Below are 21,629 nucleotides of genomic sequence, written 5' to 3' on the forward strand. Positions count from 1 at the left end.
CATTGATTGTTTCCGATGGTCTTGAACCGTTAGCAATTGAAATCACGATAGGCAAATGATCGCTACCGTGGGGATCAGGGATCACCTTCCACATGCAATCTAACTATAGCGATGTCGAGCAAAGCGACAAATCCAACGCGCTTGCGCGTGCTGGTGGTGTAGGAATCCGTGTCATTTCTCCCGTGTTTAAGATGGTCATGTTGAAATTATCGCAAAGATCTTGGATTAATGTTGATCTATTATCATCATGAAGACAGCCCCATACCGTACCGTGCGAGTTAAAGTCTCCCAGAACTAGCCGCGGTGCCGGTAAGGATTCCGTGATATTACAAAGCGTTCGGTGCCCTACCGAGGCTCTAGGAGGAATGTAGATGGAAGCAATGCAAAGGTCTTTACCTTTGATTAAAACTTGACAAGCGACAATTTCAATGCCTGGTGTCGAAGGGAGGTTAATTCGGTTGAAAGAATAGCACTTTTTGATCCCCAAAAGTACTCCTCCATAAGGGTTTTCTCGATCCAGACGAATTATATTAAAGTCGTGGAAGTTGAGATTTATATCGGAAGTTAACCAAGTTTCACATAATGCGAAAGCATCACATTTTAAACTATTTAGTAAAAATTTAAAGGAACCGATTTTCGGGAGGATGCTTCTGCTGTTCCACTGTAGAACAGTGATCGAATCGGTGAACTCGTTCGATGACTTAGCCATCGAAGGATACGATCGCTGCAAGGAGGGGCCATTTAGTAGTCAACTGCTTCAAAAATGTTTGCACTATAGGGAGAAAACGTATCAGAAGGCTTTTAAGAGGATCAGTAACATTGAAAGCTGTGAAAATTAAGTCCACTATGTCAGAAAATTTCATTAGTCCGCTACTGGACTGAGTATCTGTTTGAAAAAAGGGGACACTTGGGGTTTTGGATGTCCCTGGAAGTGGTGGGTACTCCTTGTTAGAATTAATATTTCCAAGTCCTGGAGCAAATTGCTTCGGCTTTTGTGCATCACTTCCGTTGGATTTATTGGTTGTAGATGGCGCACTCTGAGTGGACGACACCTTGGCACCCTTACGAGGCAATGTAGGGGAGGCTGGATTTCTCCTCTTCCTGGATTCCCCTGGGTTAACCAAAGATGTTCCCTCTCGTGGGTCGTCAGATTCTTGCTCAACGTTAGCCAAACCAGCATAGGGATTTTCGGACAGGATAGATGGCGAAGCATTCTTTAGCATTTCTGCATAAGAACGCCTTGAGCGTTCCTTAAGGGAGCGCTTAATTTTATCTCCGCGCTGCTTGTACGCAGGACATGATTTAAGAGCATGTGAAGGGCCCCTGCAGCAAATACACTTTTCAGTTTCTTTGTCACAAGAGTCATCCTCATGCTCTCCTTCGCATTTGCCGCATCGTTTCTTATTTCCACAATATGTGGCTGTGTGGCCCAACTGCTTGCAATTGCTGCAGTTCATGACCCGCGGTACGAACAGGCGAACTGGTAGGCGAACCTTGTCAAGGAGGATGTAGTTGGGAAGAGAGGACCCGGCGAATGTCACCCGAATCGAGCCTGATAGAGAGTAGGTAGTCTTACCTCCCTCGGTGTTTGCGGTATACAATTGTTTGCATTCCAAGATCTTAATCTGTTCAAGTGAGGGGTCCTTAAAGCAGCCAACCCCGTGCTCCAACAGTTCTTCGCATTTCAGGCCCGGTTCGGACACTACCCCATCGATTTCACAGGCCACACAAGGCACGTACGCTTTAAATTCACAGCAAGCAATCGCGTTTGCCTGGCCGAGATCACTCACTAGAACACGTATCTTGTTTGCCCGAACACGTGTTATCTGAGTTACGGCCGGGTAATTAGCAGTCAGATCTCGAGAAAGTTTTAATATATTAACCGGTTTCTCTCCGGTCCGAAAATATACCACCCAGGGCCCAGAGGAACCTTCTGGGTACTGCTTTATACGGGGAGCAATGCGAGTATTAGGGGGATCAGGGACTTCCATGATTACATCAGATGGTATTTCGCCCTCGGCCATTTAAGCACGAGGGCAGAGCGTTATATAAACGGGAATGTGTCTTATTATTTGATTACAAGGTAGAGTAGAAGTAGGGAAAAGGAAAGAAAGCAAACGAGGAAAAAAAATAAAGCAAAACTTATCTGCAAACAACGTCGATTGTTCCGCACCAGCGAAAACAATGTACTGGATTTACTGCCGGCACCAGCAGAATGGCAGCTAACGAACGAACAAAGGATGACCTTGAATCACTGTAATTTACACACCGAACACCACTGTGAAATATAACGATCCGTTCCCTTCAAAGGTTGGGAGACGTATGAGCTCCCGACATTGAAACTTGAAACATTGATTCATTACGAACATAACATTCCTGTACGTTGAAAGATTGTTGCATATTTTCATTCTGAGCTGTTTTGCTAGAATCGTTTGTTCGATGGTATGAGCTTTTGGCGATCCTTTAGGATTTCATAGCTAAAGGGGGTCTTCTACTCGCGGAGCCTAAAATGGAGCACTTTTTTGGGAATAAATTTAAAACTTTTTTTTATTTTGAAGATACATGTTTTGACTTTTCAATTTTGCTTTTGAAGACGACAAGAAAAATCGCTCCCGACATTGAATTTTGAAACATTGATGACATTGATGTTGAAACTGCATGGGTCCCGCTTAAGTAAAGTTGTGGCAAATTGGGTAATCTGTAATCAGAAAACTCATTTTTTTATATAATCATAGTCACGTTGGCTGTTCTCCCGAGAGGAATTTTTTAATTTTATAATGTGTTAAAGTTATGTAACGATTTACGAAAATTTCCAATATTCTAGTTATTTTTTGGCCTATTAGGGGCCATAAAAACGGAATAAATTGACATTTTGCAACTTTCTCTCGAGAAAACATAGCGGTATGTCATTTGAACAATTGGAGGATAAATTATTAAAATCGGACCAATTCAGTTTGGAATCCAATATAACTCCAACGTGTTTGACTTGATCTGCACACAGTAGCTCAGAACACAGCTTAGAAAAAATTGACATCCCTGCGTGAACTTGAAAGAAAACGAAATTCAGTTCATGCCCGCTGCGAGGAATGAAATTTTTGGTTCGTTTCCCTCGTCATTCGTTCTCCCGGCGCGGCGCATTCAGGTACGGACATGTTCGGTTTCAGAAGCAAAGTGAATTTTGTTTCTATGCTAGCTCTGAGAGGGATTATTGATCAAAAGTGCACCAGATATAGATTACGCAGTTCACTTATGCTCGAAAAGGTAGAAGATGCTAACTTCTGCCTTCAAACTGTCGACATAATAACAAATTAATGCTTTCCTTAATTAATTCCTCTGCACTCAAGCATTCGATTCTGCATGAAATTTCAGTCAGGTGAAAGTGAATGAATGAGGGAGGCGTTGAATCTGAATGTCGGTTTCGGTAAATGCAAGCAGAAATTGGTAACTGATTTTGAAATTTCGTAGCGCTGGCTCAGAATCAAAAAACTGCAAGGGACGAACCCCGGTTGTTATTCACTTTTTCAGTGAAAAGAACAATTGAAGTTTTGCTTGGGTTAACTAATAATTTAATTTGTCGACACCACTGTTCGACAGCTATTAATGCCTGTTGCATTAAGTCAAAGATTGTTCCGATGCAAATTCCAGTAATTAGTATTTGGTAATCGTCAGAAAACCCGTAGGTTGGAAATCCAAGCTCATTGAGTTTCTTCAATAAGCCGTCGGCTACAAAGTTCCGTAACAAAGGCTACCCTGAGGACAACCGCAAATACTCAACCTCCGTATGTCAGCCTGTCGCAGCGACGAGCTAAGTTTGCGGTTACTAAGCATTGCGTTTTTCCAAGATACATGCAGGTATCCCATGACCGCGCGTCGCTTCCAGAATAGACTGGAAGGACACATTGTCAAAAGCACCCTCAATATCTAGGAATACACCCTAAGCTAGATTGCTTGAGAGAGAAGGCTTTCTCAATGTTGTAAACAACATCGTGAAGCACAGTGATCGTGGATTTCCCACACTGATATGCTTATTGCATTTTGTGCAGTGGATATTCAACTACACTATCGTTCCTGATGTGATGATTGATTATCCGTTCCAAAGCTTTCAGAAGAAAAGAACTTAAGCTAATAGGCCTAAAACTCTTGGCTTCTTCATAGCTTAAGCGGCCCCTTTGGGAATAAATCTAACAGTTATTTCTCGCCATGCTTCCGTGATATACCCGATAGCAAAACTGGAAAGCATAATATTTTTCAAGACATGTTTGAAAATATCAAATCCCTTTTGCAGTAGCACGGGAAGTATTCCATCTTTTCCTGGTGATTTGTATTGAACAAAGCTGTCAACTGCCCACTTGACCGATTCAGTGGTGACCAATGTGCGTGTTAACGCCCACGAGTCCAAATAACCAGAACGAGAACTGTCTGTGAACATTGTTCAGCTCTGGATCGACACAACCTGGAAAGTGTGTGTCGAAGAGACAATTAAGAACATCTTTTTCGTCCGTCACATAAACAATTACACCAGGAGCTGCACATTGAAAGATGTTTCGTTACTCCCAGGCATAATTATCTACTGATTCCCTGTGCGACTTCAGCTAGTCCAGATCGATAACGGAGTTTTCTTTATTAATTTTTGACACTTTACCATATAAGTGGATAACGGAGTGTCACCCAGGGGTGGTCGCATAAGCTCAAGCTCCACCTCCAATCTCCTCCGAACCAGGGTTGTTAATACGATACATTTTTCGCGATAATTTATTGGCGTTACTCGTTAACGATAATGTATCGTCATCGAAAACTCCGTTAACGATAATGTATCGTCGCCTTCATCGTCATCGTCGATAATTGTATCGTCGTATTCATCGTCATCGTCGTTTCATCGGTTATCGCGATACATTTTGCGTTACTTTCCCGTTTATTGAAGTTGAAATTGATGCGGTTAAATTTCAGTTGTTTAGAACTAAATACCTATTGAAGGACATGTTGTTGGCAGTTGAAAATCAATAGTTTTGGACAATTTTTTTTCAACTTTTCGGGAAAGTGTATCATACTGAAGGGAAAGTTGTTGGCAGTTGAAAATCAATAATTTTGGACATTTTCAATACGCAGAAGGTTCTGACGATGTGTCAAAATGGAATTTTTTTAACTTTTCGAGTAAGTTGGTGCACAGAAGAGTCCCAGGTGCACAGTGCGGCAAAAACAAATTTTGAGCTATTGTGTTATTTTTACCATGCAAAGACATATATTGAAAAAACTACTAAACCACTATTATTAGGCCATTCACAAATTATACTACACATTTAAGTGGTGTGGTGATTAACAGATTTTATTATAATTTTAATTTAAACTAGAAGATTTTGAATTTTAAAAAGGAGAATATACATATTTCCAATGTATATTTTTTTTCTAGTTGGGAAGCTTTTAGCCCCTCCTCCGTTTCTTCTCTCCACTATGTAACAAGATGCTTCATGCTTCCTTCTTTTACCCTCAAATATGCAGTGTAATTTATGAACGGCCTCATAATAGAGTTTCAGTCGTTGTTGAATACAGTGAAGACCCGATTTTATCAGCCCCTTGGTGAATTGACATTGACAAAATCGGCACATATTTTTTTCTGGTTCTGAAGAGGCGATGTCGAAACGCAAACATCAAGACTAATATATTTTTTCCTTTCTTTTTAATAAACCGCAGTAGTTAAAATAATCTTCTTTAGTCCCTCGACAAAGCCTCATAACCCGTTCTGATTATTTAGTAAAAATTTCCCTTAGGAGGTCTTACAGTACATTAGTATTATTTTTGTATATTTTGTATCTCTCAGATAAGAAAGATATGCTAAAGAAGGAATTTACTCGAATTTGACTTGAACGTAGACTAGAGACCACCAAACGGTTTTGATAGTGTTTGTTTTACAGATTCGTCTTGGTGAAGCTATACCTGCGGAAATTTGTGGCTTCCATACCAAAACATTGCTTTTTGGACACTAAATCATTCGATAACTTCTAAGTTGTAAGAGATACAAATAAACTAACATTACAAAAATTCTGTATTTTCTTATGCTGAACAAAATCGTGGAACATTTTGAAATTCTACAAAATTACCAGGAAAAGTATTTTGAAATAAGCAATTTTGTGAGGTATATCAAAGAAATCTTCACAAACGTATAATTAAATCGACAGATAGACACATAGTCTCTTCAGCGAAGTTAATACTAAAGATATTCTCAACAACTTTACCAAAAAAAGTTTTTTTTTATTTTCATAAATGACTAAACAAAAACTTGCTTCTCAGCTTTAGAGGGATTAATCACCCAATTAATACTTTTTAAATGCAAAAAAATATAAATAAACTTTGCTGAAGACACTATAGCTAAAAAATGTTTTTCGTGGTGCAAAGAATTTCTTTCACCTTTTTACCATTTTGGAAACACTGTGCACTGGTGGATTCTCCTGTGTATTGAAAATGTCCAAAACTATTGATTGTCAACTGCCAATAACTTTCCCTTCAATATAAAACACTCCCGAAAACTTGACAAAAAATTCCATTTTGACACATCGTCGAACAACCCCCCCCCCCCCCCCCCCCTGTGCATAGAAAATGCCAACAACATGACCTTTAATAGTTATTTATTTCTAAACAATTGAAAGTTAACCGCATCAACTTCAACTCCAATAAACGGGAAAGTAACGCAAAATGTATCGCGATAACCACCGATGAATTATCGACGATGACGATGAATCTGACGATACATTATCGTTAACGGAGTTTTCGATGACGTTGACGGGACCCTGCTCCGAACACATGTTTACAGTGTTCCGTGATGACCAGTGCTAGTGCAAATCCCAGTGCTAGTTTTACGTACAGCTGGGTTTCGAAGTGTTCATGCCGTTCATGCCTCGGCACGGATCAAGCCACACCTGGGATTGGGAAAACCCTCTCATTCCGCTGCTACAGAAGAAGGCTGATAGCACCCAGATGACGCCGGTCTAACGACCACATGTCATTGATAGACTTACGTGGAGACATGAGATAGGAAAATCATGAGTACTATGTTATCTCACCATTTAAAGACACAGCTGTTGTTAGTCGACTCTTATGACATGGGAATAGAAACCCCATGGGTCACATAGTTGCTGAAATACTGCAAAAAATTTCAGCCGCCGAATACCACACGACATCAAAAATAAGGTTGAATTTGGATATAGTGATGTTTAATAGGCCTAGGAGAATTATGTCCATTGATTTGTCTATGAAATATTTATCTGGGTTGATGAATTTGTAGGATTCGAAATAGTTGATAATCCGTTTTGTTGAAGATGGCGTGAATATCTCACCGGCAAGCTTTTGTGACACTTGTAAATTTCTGTTAGAACGAATTTCATCACAACACTGATCAATCATTCATTACTTGGGCTACAATAAATGGAGTACGCTTATAATGATGTTTAAATATTTTATTAGTTGCAAAGAAGCGGTATAACAACAAAACTGACACGAAAAATTAAAATACTTGTGCTTCAGCGATGCAAGGGCGATTCAAATCCTTGCAAAATTGGGTTTGATCAATGGGAGAACATTGGCCAATCGTCGTCTTTTGAATGATTGTACTAGATTTCACTTCACTTTTGCCTTAATAAATTTTACTAAACTTGGCAATGATCGATGGATTGCATATAATGCGATGAACGGTTGCCATGTGACATCTAGCAGTCACCGTAATTCGATCCACAGATTTTTGCGACGAATCTGCATTAGACGTTTTAATCAATTTTGTTATATGAACAGCATTTTGTTTACATCTCTTGATAATTGTTAGAAAAATATATTCTTGTGCACCCATAATCTGAACTCCACTGAATCTCGCATTGGAACGCTAACCATCAACGTTCTTAAACATATCTATGTTCATCCTCATTTTCTTTTTCCCCTTCCATTTCAGCTAACTCAACTCCGTCCAGTCAACCGCAGTCCCCAGTGAAAGCGAACTTGTCGATTGTAAATAACATTACCAACGGATCTGCCAATGCAAACGGACGTAAGTATCGTAGCCATCTGCTTGGAATGCGCAAAACATAACATGAAAAAAATCGATCCATTATCACTGATCGATGTTGCAATAAATAGTATTGCAAAACAGAATCGACGATCGACGTGACAAACATATCTGTTCTCTCTACATAAAATCAAGTGTTCCATCTAATGTCAAAAACGTCCTTCAATCTGTCCTGGCGACATTTCAAAATCATTTGGTTTGTGAAGCAATGTATTAGTCGCAATTTGTTGAATGCTTACGATATGCGTGTAATTATTTTCGTACAAAGCTTTCCAAAATCTGCAGCTTCATTTTCTTTTCGCATTCTCCCGAGTATGTGCAAATTTTCACCTTTTTTGCATCGTAAAAGGATGAATATGATTTCATTTGCATCTCCGTTTTTGTTTTGAGCCCAACATGTGCTATTTTGTTTATACTGCCTAAAACTACGCTTTTGACAATCAAACGCCATCGCAGATAGTGTTCAAATCGTCTGTCATTTCATTTTATCTTTCAATGATTTAGCTTTTTACATTCGTGTTCAAACCTAGATTGAGGTGTCTTCGATTAGCTTCGAAGTACAGGTTTGTTAACTTTGACACTTTTGTTCCTTTTGGCAGTGGACATTTATTTACAAATGAGGTTATATTGTTTGAGCATTTCGCTGTGTTTCTATTCTCAGGCAAATCAGTTCGCCTCAAACTTGAAATTATTTTCGACTTTAGTGTTATTTCATTCATCCACATTGTAATAGATAGATTACTGCGCCTTGCTTTTAGCATATTTGTATACATCGTCGATCAAACGAAATTCGAACGCAACTCCGACGTGCGACTGATTCTAATAACGTAGTGAGTTACCAAAAAAATTATTTACGAAAATACTTCTTCATTCTAAATTTGTCGTCAAGCTTTTTATGTACATTTCCGTTTTTCAATCTGCTTTTCACGCACCTTATACTTTTTACTTTTTGGGTATCTTTCCCTATTCTATCTTTTTCCTGTATATAATCACGCTAATGAACTGTTGATTTTGGCAATGCTTCTGGTACGCTGTGTAAATATGTAGTCCGTCATTCTGTAATAAAGGCCGTAAGTCAGCTCGATATTACATAACCAAGAATTTTGTGATTTTCAGATTGTCCGCTTATAAATAGGACAACGCGTCTCACATCATTCGACAGTAATGATACCAGCAAGCCATAAGAAGCATGCGTGTGACATTATTTTTTGTGTTTTTTCTCTCTTCTTCCCTATTATCTACTTACAGCTACATCCCCTTCACCATCAATTTCGCCCAGCTCAGAACAGCACGCGGATGATTTGGAACCCTCCTATCAGAACACAGAAGTCGTGAAATCCACCAGTGCTGCTTTGCGATCATCCCCAACAACCACCACCACCACCACTAATAATAACAATATCGAAGACCCATCGCAGCCACCAGTGGCACCGCCTAAAACGCCTGCGCCGCTCACTAGCGAGAAAGTAACAACAAATGGTACGGATCTCGATCACGATACCAGCAGCCATACGCAAAATAACATACCAGCAACTATCGCAGCTGATTCCATCACTAGTCTACCGCCTGTTCCAGTGGCTGAAATCCAGCCTAATTCGTCGCGCTCACCATCACCCACAACGCCTACTACTGCTGGCGCTGCCGTTTCGCAATCAAGTAATACCAATGTAAATAAACTAAAAACTAATGTCGGCTGCCCATTCGCTACTAATAACTTCCATCTTCAACACTATAACAATCATCAACAGCAGCATCACCATCACCTATCGTCATCTTCAACATATCATCATCCCCATTCTCACAACCATAACTACCATCATAACGCCAACGAAACGAGCACCCATGCGGTTGGTCCTTCATCCCTAACGTCGACTTCGTCCACGGCATCCTCATCGGAGCAACACGGCATACCGCACTACGCGACGCTGCCTTCCAATCCTATCGGACCGTTATTGATTTCCAATGGATCCCATCCAGAGTCCCAACAGCACATCTACAGCAATGTTGCTAACAACACTAGCCATAACAATCTGAATAACATTAACAACAACGTAAGCAATAACGATAACAGTAATTTCACCAATGGTAAAACTACTACTACTAGCACTCACCACAACAATAATAACAGTAAACCGGAAGAACTCTATGATATTCCCGTTGGTAAGTGTGGTAGATATGAGTAGATGAAGTTTGAAAGCGTAGTGTTGTACTTAGTAGATTAATGCTCTATTTTGTTTCGTTATATTTTTGTTTAATTAAATTATTTCGAATATTTTAAATTAACGAAAGTTATTGCTCAATTCTCACGCACATTCTTTACATAGGTACACATTGCTACTCTTTCCTTTCCGCACACACACTTGCATTTCGTGTTTTTCCCCTTTTCAGTTCCAGCACCGCCGAAAAGAAGACACAAATTATTATTTAAAAATTGTTGATTTTTGAATATTTTACGGACACAATCAACTGGGTGAAGGAATGGCGCAATCGATTTAAACACATCTAGTTTCTTATTTTTCAAATTATGCTACGCACAGTCTTCCTTTTTTGAAAATTTTACCATAAATTAATGTTTGTTTAAAAGGGCTATGTGTGTAGAATTCGCTATAAGGCACCAGAAAACAACCTTAATACATATACATAGATGTTAGAATATTACGTACAGGAAACGGCATAGCTAAGTTGGATTGACGCCCGTCTTGTACACAGTCCACCTGGGCTCAAACCCAGCCCTTCATAAAGCATTGATTTTTTTTTTCGAATAAGCGGGGTCATCACGTGCTCCAACTCTACCAAGCTTCAACGTTTTTCGAGCATTTATGGAAAAAAAGTTATAAATTTTCAAATAAAACATTCGAAATATAGAAAACTTTAAGCGCTTCTGGGCTTGTGTAAAGATAGACCAGTTTCGCTCAAATCTTGCAAAGAAAACTATTTTTCGGTGCCTTGATTGATTTTCTGACCGGCGATGGACAAAATTCCAACGAGTCACTCTAATAAGACTAAAGTAGAGTACTCCAACCAAAAAAATTTCAAAGTTTTTTTGGAGGGTAGATGTCTTCGGCAAAGTTGTAGAATATCATGTTTTGAATAATTTCGTCTAAAATACCACAGACATTTCCTCATTTTTGTGGCGAAATTGTTGTTTTTTGTAAATATGATCTAAAAATCAGCTTTTCGACTTTTCCATGCTAGAACAATCAAAATTGTGCATATTTAAAAATTAATATTAATATTAATTTTACGTTTTTAATCCTTTCAACAAAAAGTTGTATTGTAGTGATACCTGCAAGTGTGTAGAACATATCATATTAATCAATTAAGGTTTTAGCGTAAAAAAGTCGAAAAACTGATTTTAGGCCATATTACCAAAAACAACAATTTCGCCTCAAAGGTAAGGTTGATGTCTGTGGCATCTTAGACGAAGTTATTTAAAACAATATTCTACACCTTTGCCGAAGACATCTATCCTCTAAAAAATCTTCGATTTTTTTTACTCGGGTACTCTACTTTAGTCTAACCAAAAAATATTTTATTTAAAAAGTTGCAGAACAATATTCTGAACATATCCTACGATACCTTTTTTGGACTGGTTCCACTATGCGGCATCTGCACATGGTTTTAATTCACAATATATACACGAACGGTTTTTAGTGATTTTGCATATGTTTACCGATTTGGCACGTTGGGAGCTCCTCTGGGTGCATAACTAGCATAGTCTGATGATACATAACACCACAGTTTGGCACAATTTAATTGTCAGGTAGGAAGGAATTGGTTATTGCGGACGCATTCTCACCACGCATTCAACACCATTGGAAACACCTGGGAAGAAGTTTCTTCAAGTATCTGCCTTAACGTAATCCGCTTCTCCGTATGTTGGCATGCATTGTTCAATAATGTCGTTAGAGGTACGCGGGGTCAGATCGTGTAGTCGTACATCTATTGTATTCAATCATTTTCATTTTATTATTTCCGGGACTCCGGGAAAGGAAAGTATTTAATTTCAAAAGTTTCATGGCCTTCAAAAAATACCACCAGTAATTTTTCCTTATAGCAATACAGTGAAGACCCGATTTTACCAGCCGTTTGGTGAATTTTAGGCTGATAAAACGGGGACATTGATAAGATCGGAACATATATTTTTCTTTCTTTTTGAGAAACCGAAGCTCTTAAAATATTCTTCGGTCCCTAGATATAGCCTCATAACCTTTCCTGATTATTTAGCTTAAACTTCCCTTAATGGGGTCTGACGGTGCAGAGCTTAAAAATAAATAATATTTCGGATCTCAAGATAAGAAAAATATGCTCAAGAAATTCAACTTGGTTCATCTGCCCATCAAAGTACCAAATATCTATTTTCATATTAAGCTGATAAAATGGGGTCAAAATAATAAATATATAAAAATAAAATGATGAAATCGGGGATAGATAAAATTGGGTCTTCATTGTATAACAAATAACTAGGGTGTTTGACCAGGAGACTGCGGTTTTTGGGGGCGAGCTCCGGGTTTTACTTTTTCTCCAAGCCTGGTGATTTTTTTTAGTATTGAATTGAATCTGTCTTCTTTGCAATATACAGTGAAGACCAGGTTTCAGCAGCCCCCGATTTTGTCTACATCCGCTTTTATTAGCTTTTTGACCAAATTTTGTCAACCTGTTATAAAAATCCGTTTGGTGGGGTATAGCAGAAGAACAAAGTCAAATTCGAGTAAATCCTTCCTTGAACATAGCTTTTTAATCTTTAAGGTGCAAAATATTCAAAAATGAAAATATCAATTTTTTAAAGTTGAAACTGGAAGAAGGGAAATTTGTACCAAATAATCAGAAAAAGCTCAGATTTAATGATCCCGACTGATCCTTCATTTCGGATTTTGTATGCAAAACAAGGCAAATGAAAATCAAGTTAACTTTATTACAGTTTTGAAAAAAGTTCCGAAATTTTAAAGTTCACCCAGCCATTCAGAATTGTTTTAAAAGTTAAGTTTTTTCATTTCACTAAGCCATCACACACCTGCTATTGCTTTACGGGAAGATCGATTGATTCCATCGCCCGGAAGGCTTAAAATATTCTAGTTCACCCGGTGTTATTATTGGCTACTCCTGCGTTTCTTAATTGTTAGCTGTAAAGATGAGTTTGCTCCTTTATTGAAAACTCCTTAGAAGACACTACAGGAGGAAAACATTAGCTGTCACGCCAGCCCCGCTCTCCTTGACTGTTTGCTGTGGAAGAAAACATTGTTCGTTCGACGGCTTATCCACCACAGCGAGAGTAGCTGGTGCATTTGAGTTTTTTGCGATAGGAAAAGACAGCGACATTTACACCTAAATAAATCGAATGTCATACAGACACGACAACAAACTGATCTTACAATTTAATGTAACTTACTCCGTACAGTGGTCAGCATTTTGTTTCGCTAAAACATTACACTCTACGGTGAATGTGAGTAATTTTACACCCAATGCTAACTTGTTATCATGGCGTGTTATAAAAGGAACGCAAGGGACCAAATTTGTTCCTAAACTCATTTTATCAAGCATTCCCTTTGATTAAACTTTCTATCTAGTTCCAGCGCTTACTCCATGTTTTCTTGGGCTCTAGCATACCCCTAGGTCCGTGAAAATCTCCGGATCAAAGTCTGAATAGAGGTGGCAACCCTATAAATAACATATTTGGAATCGATTGTAAAGGACAGGCCTAATACGACGTCAACTGATTCTCATATATTTTTGTTTTTAAAATTTTAGCGCAATTTTTCGTCTCCACAAACAGTATGAAAATTACAATTCTCATACTAATAATATTTCCTGTCAGTGATAGTGATTTGGTACGTGATAATTTTTTTAGGTGATAAACAAAGATGTCAAAATATCCCCTCAATTAGCGAGAAAACAGACATTATTGAAGAATAGATATGTTGTATCTTGTGCATTATGATCGTCAGCAAAGCACCGAATACGAACGGGATAATGCCAGCCTCGGAGACCTCTTGTCTCTCTAATCATTTTCTGGCAAAGCAAATAAAATCCAAAAATCAGTTCAATGGAAAATGGTTACTTCAAACAAACCTAGTTTTATATAAGCCTTATCGTCTTCAATACTATTAATGTAGTATACAAACATGGTTATTCTGAAACAACTAATTCATCCCCTGGCAAATTGAAGAATACCAAACAAGCAACAGTGCTCGGCATATCGTTTTAATCGTAATTGATTATTCAACACAGTGGTCCCAAACGCAAAAGATGGGCAAAAGGCTGGCTTTCGATGATGTTTTCGTGCTTAGGTGTCTGCAGCAAAGCTTCATAAAAGCTTGTAAAACATCTGAATCGAAACATTTTTTTTTTTTCTTAAAGAAACAAAATTAACCAATTTGCGCATAAGGTCACAACTTCTAACTTAGAAAAGTTGGATTTGAATGTTTCGTGTTCCACTCGTCAGTAACTGACACGAACTTACTGCCAGTTAGACGATGTATTCAAACCTACACCAAATTGGCGCCAGTTAGACACTAAATCCAAACAGTACACACAACATGTGTGCAAAGCAACTGGCTGATACCGAGCGATGTCTCGGTTTGCCAAACACAGAAGCTCTGGGTCGCTGACGAGTACAGCGAGTCGAACTCTGTCTTTTGGTGCTTCAACCAAATGCGTGGGAGTATTCAACATTTATTTTTTCCAAAAGAAACAGAATTGGATTAACCAATTTGCACATAAGGCCACAAATTCTAACTTAGAAAAGTTGGATTTGAATGTTTCGTGTTCCTATCGTCAGCAACTGACACCAACTTGCTGTCAGTTAAACGATATATGGAAACTAACACCAAATTGGCGTCAGTTTGACTTGTTTTGGGTATATTCTCACAGAAAATTGTTCTCTCTCGAGGAAAAATGCAGTACAAAGGCATATTATTAAACTTAGTAAGTTTTAGGTGATATTAGTTTTCAAAAAAATGCGCATTGTCGCAAAACCTATATGACCTATGTACTATATACGTAGCTTCAAAAGAGTGTGTTAGAACATAATTGTCTAAAACATCTCCGAAAGCACCATCCTTTTGTCACGCCTCTTTAAAAAGTTAGATGAAGTACCGCCCTAGCGGCCGAGTTGTGAACTATTCTCGTACAACCACGTGAAAGCCTAGATACTACCCGAGCAAAGTCGAACATCAAAATTACAACAAGTAGAAATCATATTTTGATAATAGCATCAAATTGAAATCTTTTTTTGCTATCAGTTTTAGATTTTTCAAATATTGCATCAAATTTTGATCTCATTTTGCTATCCTTGTTTCTTAGAAAAATATTCTATGTTTATATTTCTTTGATGAAACATCAAAGTGAATACATATTTTGTTATCGAAAAAAATTCAACCTTTCAATGAGCTTTCAATTTACTCTCACTGATAGCAGAATTAGTTTTCTGTTTGATGTCATAGGACAATTTTGCTGCTCTCCATTTTGATTTTTCAACCGTTAAAACGACCAAAACGACAACAATCTGTGTAATCATTTGCCGAACATCACAACATCAAGTTTAGTTTTCAATTTGTTGTCAGACTCTGCTCGGCAAAACCGAGTTATTAACCGAGGTCCGGAGAGCTGAGTCTCTCATACCATTCGACTCAGTTCGTCTAATTCGGCGTATGTGTGTATAAAATGTGCGTATGTCACCAAAAAATGCACATCGGTTACTCAGAGATGGCCGAACCGATTTTATCAAATTTTGTCTCAAATGAAATGTACATTGTTCCCATAGTCTGCTATTGAATTTCATTCATTTCCGACTTTCGGTTCCGGAGTTACGGGTTGAAGAATGTGGTCACGCTTAAAGTTCCCATATAAATCGGAATCAGCATGTTATCTAATAGATGCAAAATTTGATAAAATATGCTCTAAATTTTTTGGATTTATAGGTTCAGCTCACTGATGCTTAATCAAACCCACGTTGACCACTTTGGACACCTTCGGCGGAAACGGAAGCTTTGGGAAAGTGGCAAAGTTCCTGAATTGAATTAACATCTACTTCTTAGAAATGTCTGACTGATTTTCTCAAATTTAGTCTCAAATGAAAGCTACAGTATCCCTATTAACTGCTATTAAATTCCATTGAAATCAGAGTTCTGGTTCCTGTGTTACGGGTCGGGTTGAAAGATGCGGTCACATGCAAAGTTCCCAGACAAACAACAGACACTTTATATGACAGACTTGCGGAGAGAGAAACAGTAAAACTAGCAACCATTAATGTAAACTGGCTTCACGGAAGCTCCCATAAGCTTTGCATGGGCTTCCTTTTGTACTTTGTCCCCTCTCAAAACCCTCATGATCGTTTGGATGCACTTTTTGACAGTCCGTTTGGTTGCAATTTTTGACATAAAGTGTCCGTAATACAAACCGGTTTAATCATAACATCTAAATGATGCACAACTAATTGAAATGAGTTTTAAATTGCTTGAAATTGTTTGTCCTGATCACTAATTCCAAATCAAAGTCTCTGTGACCACTTTGGGATTCCGGAAGATCCGAAGAAATGGCCAAATTCCGAAATTAGAGTCAAACCTGTTTGTCATATATTGCTGAGTAGATTCTCACAATTTTTCTCTTAAATGACGGATATAGTATTAACATTGATTGCAGCCACAACTTCATTTGAACGATGTATTGGTTCCGGAGTTAAGTAAAAGAATCCGATCACATGTGAACTTCCCATGTATTTTGCCTTTCTCCTATAGAAAGGTTATGCAAACACTTTGAAAATGGACTCTTCAAAAGAGGCCCAGAGAGTCGAAACTCCTATACCATTCTACTCACTCCGTCGAGCTCAGCAAATGTGTGTATGTGTATGTGACCAACAATCGCACATCGGTTGCTCGGAGATGACCGAACCGATTTTCTCAAACTATGTCTCAAATGAAAGGAACAGGTTGCCATTGAATTTAGTTCTCATCCGACATCTGGTTCCGGAATTACTGATTGAGAAATACGGTCATACGGTAAATCTCCAACTGGTACCACCATGGTATTTAGATGATGCAAAAATTATTAGAATGAGTGTTAAATTACTTAGATTTGAAGACCCGTAGCCGCTTTGATCACATTGGCCACCTAGGACGGTCTAGACGCCCCTGAGAACTTGCCAGATGTTCATAGTTAATTTCACACCTATCCCTCAGAAAATTCTTTGCTGATTTCCTCCATCTTTCAAATTTGGAGAAATGAGAAAAGCACAATTGCACCACTAGGTGGATTAACACAGGTTTTTCAATTTCCGACCACTGTGCAACGGTGTTCGTAGCTCAGCTGCTTCGCCAAGAAAGATGTCAGAGTGCAAAGCGTATGAACCGACGTTGAACAGCCTCAATTCTGTAAAGGTCGTTCTGGTAGTGCGGGTTCCAAACAACAGAAAAATTTTCTAGTGTTCAGCGAACCAATGCACAATAGAGCAGTTTTAGGCAGTATACGTCCCTGAAGTCCCAGTATACGTCCCTGAAGTGCACCTTTTTCACAAAAATCGAGGTAACGCCATCTGGAACCCGGAAGCTAGATGGTTTTAGCTTGAAATTTGTTGCAAGAATGGCAGCATTGTCGACGCAAATCCAGTTGATCGTTCTTTCTAGATATGGAGTTGGATTGGTGGCGACAGCAATCTTCGAAAATTTGATACCTGATACTGTTTTTTCTTCAAGTCTACTCCCAGAGTCAGTATAAATCCCCGGGCCAAAGTCTCAGCAGAAGTGGCAGCCTTATGGTGGAATAAAAACATATTCTAAGTCCATGTAAACAAACTCGTTGGCCTGTCTAAAAGGGGAGGTCAAAGAGTTTTATGCAATGCCCCCGTTCCACGCATATAGCGGAGTTCATGGAACTTAGGGTAATTATGCGTAGAACAGCAGTTCAAGTTTGTTGGTCATTTAAGTGTCATCACTGTAAAAACAGTTTTGGTCTCTCTAAATAACATTCTCCCTAATTATGTCCATATATAAAAAATGTCTTTGAATTAATATGTCGATAACTGGTTCCTTTCTACACTTATTCAAATAAGACAAAATCAAAACCGAATCGAGTCAGAACTTAGAAGCACTCAAAGAAATATCGACTCTCTCACCATCTCCTCTTTGGTAACGGGGAAAAATCTTTAGCTACCCACAAACTCTCACTTCAAACTATCTGCGATCTCCTTCATCCAGCTTTGATTAAACTTTACCTCGTCAAATCAAATCTGTTCACGCGGCGGACAATGGTATTCAATTTTCCAAACTCCCTGTTTCAGGTGCTACAGCAACCGATCTGCCACCGGGAGTGCTGTACCGGGTGAAGGCCACCTACAAGTATGTCCGGGAGGATGTCGACGAGCTGAGCTTCGACGTCGGTGACACCATCAACGTGATCGAGTACGAAGACCCGGAGGATCAGGTTTGTGTTGTGTATTAAGCGCTCGCTAACATTTCTCAAAATGTGATTCTTTGTTTTTTTTTATTTTCAGGAGGAAGGCTGGCTGATGGGGATCAAGGAGGGCTCAAACGACAAGGGCATGTTTCCGGCCAACTTTACCCGGCCGCTTTAAGTTTGCCTTTGGGGTTAGAGAAAAGCAACAGAATATATAGGCATATGTTGCTTGAACAAGAAACCACGCCACTCCATAACACGACCCACATTTGACCAACAATGATAATGAAATCGATTGAACTAAAGATGGTTTTATGATTTGATATTTTATATCGCGAATCGATACGATGGAGAGAACTATGATCAGGCGTGTAATGTATGGTGAATGAGCCAACTAACAATTAGGATAGCAAAGTTTATCTCGGTAACGCGAACAATATAATTAGAATGAGATAACTCTCAACACACTGAAGCTAACAACTGAAAGCGATTCGTAGGGCGAGGTAGAATGACGTGCCTTTAAATTTGTTAATTCAAAAGTATGGCATTTGCCGAGATAAGGAAACCAAACGCAGAAAGGAACGAACTAGATTGTGTCGCCGACTGGAAATGTCTATTGCTTTCCACCACCACCTTTTGTTCTGTTTGTCTAATCATTAAGTTGTTAACACAGTCCTCGGTAGGAATAATACAATTATTACGTCTTTTGTTTATTTTTTTGTTTTATATTGTATTGCGAGAAAAATATGTGGCAGTTCACGAACGAAAATCTCATTTTGATAAGCATGATTGCAAATATTCTGCTGGTCTTTCCAAGTCTTTATTGTAGTTTGTGTCATTTTCGGAAAATAATAATTTCTGAGTCAGCGATTCGAAATCGAAAAACCTGTAAATATGTTTAAAACCGCAAACATCCCGATGAACAAGTTCAAATTGAAGCAATAACACAAAGTTTAGTTCAACCGATTCGAGCTGCCAAAATCATCGATAAGCAACAAAAATCACTCCCTCATTTTGCCAACTCTGCAACGTAGTACATAATATTATGTAAATAGCCGAATTTGAAGTGGGTTCACTGTAAAAACAATAAAATCAAAATCCAATACAAGCCAAATTTACTTCCGTTATAAAAGGTCGTACTTCTTCTATCACTATACACAGCACATAAAGGGTGTTGATTGAAGCAAACACTTTACAGAGGGTACCATACCGTGAATGCGCACCGCGGTGCAGTCCAAACGGTAGATAGAATTGATCAATGCATTTTTATTAGAAAATCACAAACGATCGAGCCCAATTTGAGCGCAATTCTGCACAGCCCGCACATAGGCCCCATAGCGTAAGAAACCCGAGCATACGTGCAGTGGCATATTCTGAATTTAGATAAACACGTTTCATAGTGATTCTCGAATAATGCTTTTTCTTTCGACTCTGCTCGCCTAACGAGAGAGGAGTTTTTAAATCGCGATTTTCACCCCGCACTAGATCTAACGGAAAGCTGCCTGGTATCTCTTCTTTTGCCAGGTCTGCCACTTTGTAGATTAACTGATCGAGCCAGAGAGCTTCATATTTTGTTAATGTAGAAACACGTCTTCTCTTCCTTATTTACATTACTGTTATGTTATTATTTCTGAATTACAACTGTTTTTATTGTATTTGATAATTTTATCTTATTTAACAAACAAAAGCTAAATTAATAACTTAGTTGAGTAATAATAGAAAACTTGAAGCAAGCCAACAAAATCAATTGTTGAAGTTGTATTGACGAAGCAGAAAAAAATCTACACATAAAAAGTAAACCCAAGCAGTTCGGAATTGAAGCGAGGAACAAAAAAAAAATAATTAGAAACGAGGAGAATTCGGGCAACCTATTATTGAAGGAAATGATATCTATTGAAGATCAAGAGCTAATATATTTCAAGTAAATCTATTAATAAAAATGATATGCTAAGGATAACGTTAACAATAAACAGATGATGGATGAACCCTGTGTACAATTTTGGTTTTCGAATTAAAATGAACATACCCTTCAACTTTTATTATATGCGAGACGAAGGATCGATTGGTAGAACAGATTTTCAGAACACTTCAATGTGCCTCAATATTGACAATTTATTGGAATGAAGTTTCCAGATAAAAAATGCCGACCTTCGAAATTCTTTAATAAGCGGCCCTTACACGTTCAATATTTTTGTCAATACCAGTATTGACGATATCGTTGCAATATTTCAGTCCCGTTTGAAATCCATATCGTCAATACAACTTTTTTCCTTTACACGTACAATACTTTTGTCAACACTTTCTAGTATTGATAAAAATATTGAACGTGTAAGGGCCGCTATAGAGCAAAAATAGACATTCGTTGGATTTTGTGGACGCGATTTTCATTAAATGTCGAGATTCACGGAAGGTCACTTGAGAGGCAGTTAGCTTTTATTTGTGTAAGCTGTCATACTCATCCATCCTGCTATCGCTGCTGATATTTTGAGGCTTACTGTTGAGTGTTTCAGTTTGTTTGGTCAGCATCTGGCTATTCGTGGATGGTGCTGTTTGTTGATTTGGAAGAGCTAGACTCAGTCTTTGATGAGTGAACAATAAATAGCAGCTACTGTTTGAGCAACCGTGTGTAATTTAACACTGTCGATTTTGTTGATTGTAAGTTGGATTTGAGTGCAGTAAATGCATCTTTCTTAGCAGATTTCGCCCTGCATTTTCCATATAGCGCCCAGCACCGATTTCACGCATGGGCTTTTTGGGAGTCTCGCACTGAGGATGAATATCCATACTAACGCCTGTGTTGTGTTCGTAACATGGTACACTGGAATATTAATTACGATTACGCGCGTCACTAAAATGGAAGAAATTTGAGTTGAAAGTCATTTATAGTTCAAAATTTATACTGGCATTCTTTTATCAATAGCTCAATGCCTCATATCACTGAATCGGTAGCAGAGCAATTCAGAATCGCGTAATGTTTCGTATCAAATGTGATCAAACGTTCAAAGAGCATCAGACAACCAAAGTGAAATGATACTAGCGGCAGGAAACGCATCACAGTCAGAATGGCATTGGGCCAATTCAAACGTCGCACAATCGTTTCGGTTCAAATTTCAAGTGATTTTAAGCAAAACTAATGATGTGTTACAAATGCAAAGCTCGGAAGGGACCAAGCCGTAGCTACAAACAGAACACG

At 38.5% G+C, this 21,629-nt stretch overlaps 1 protein-coding gene across 4 annotated transcripts in view; it reads left to right on the top strand.

The window, feature by feature from the left end:
- The window catches only part of LOC131686976 (myc box-dependent-interacting protein 1), a 144,294-nt gene extending 123,861 nt beyond the window's left edge, over positions 1-20,433 (top strand). The window contains exons 6-10 of one of the 4 annotated variants that reach the window (XM_058971009.1): positions 7,934-8,029; positions 9,296-9,714; positions 9,796-10,207; positions 18,321-18,463; positions 18,534-20,433. In XM_058971009.1, the coding sequence (XP_058826992.1) occupies positions 7,934-8,029; positions 9,296-9,714; positions 9,796-10,207; positions 18,321-18,463; positions 18,534-18,614 (1,151 nt within the window). In that variant the 3' untranslated portion in view covers positions 18,615-20,433. The remainder of the gene's footprint in view (positions 1-7,933; positions 8,030-9,295; positions 9,715-9,795; positions 10,208-18,320; positions 18,464-18,533) is intronic. The other 3 variants (XM_058971010.1, XM_058971011.1, XM_058971013.1) reach the window with 3 other exon arrangements.
- Positions 20,434-21,629: the final 1,196 nt, after the last annotated feature.

Source organism: Topomyia yanbarensis, chromosome 3, assembly GCF_030247195.1.
Source record: "Topomyia yanbarensis strain Yona2022 chromosome 3, ASM3024719v1, whole genome shotgun sequence".
Taxonomy (NCBI): domain Eukaryota; kingdom Metazoa; phylum Arthropoda; class Insecta; order Diptera; family Culicidae; genus Topomyia; species Topomyia yanbarensis.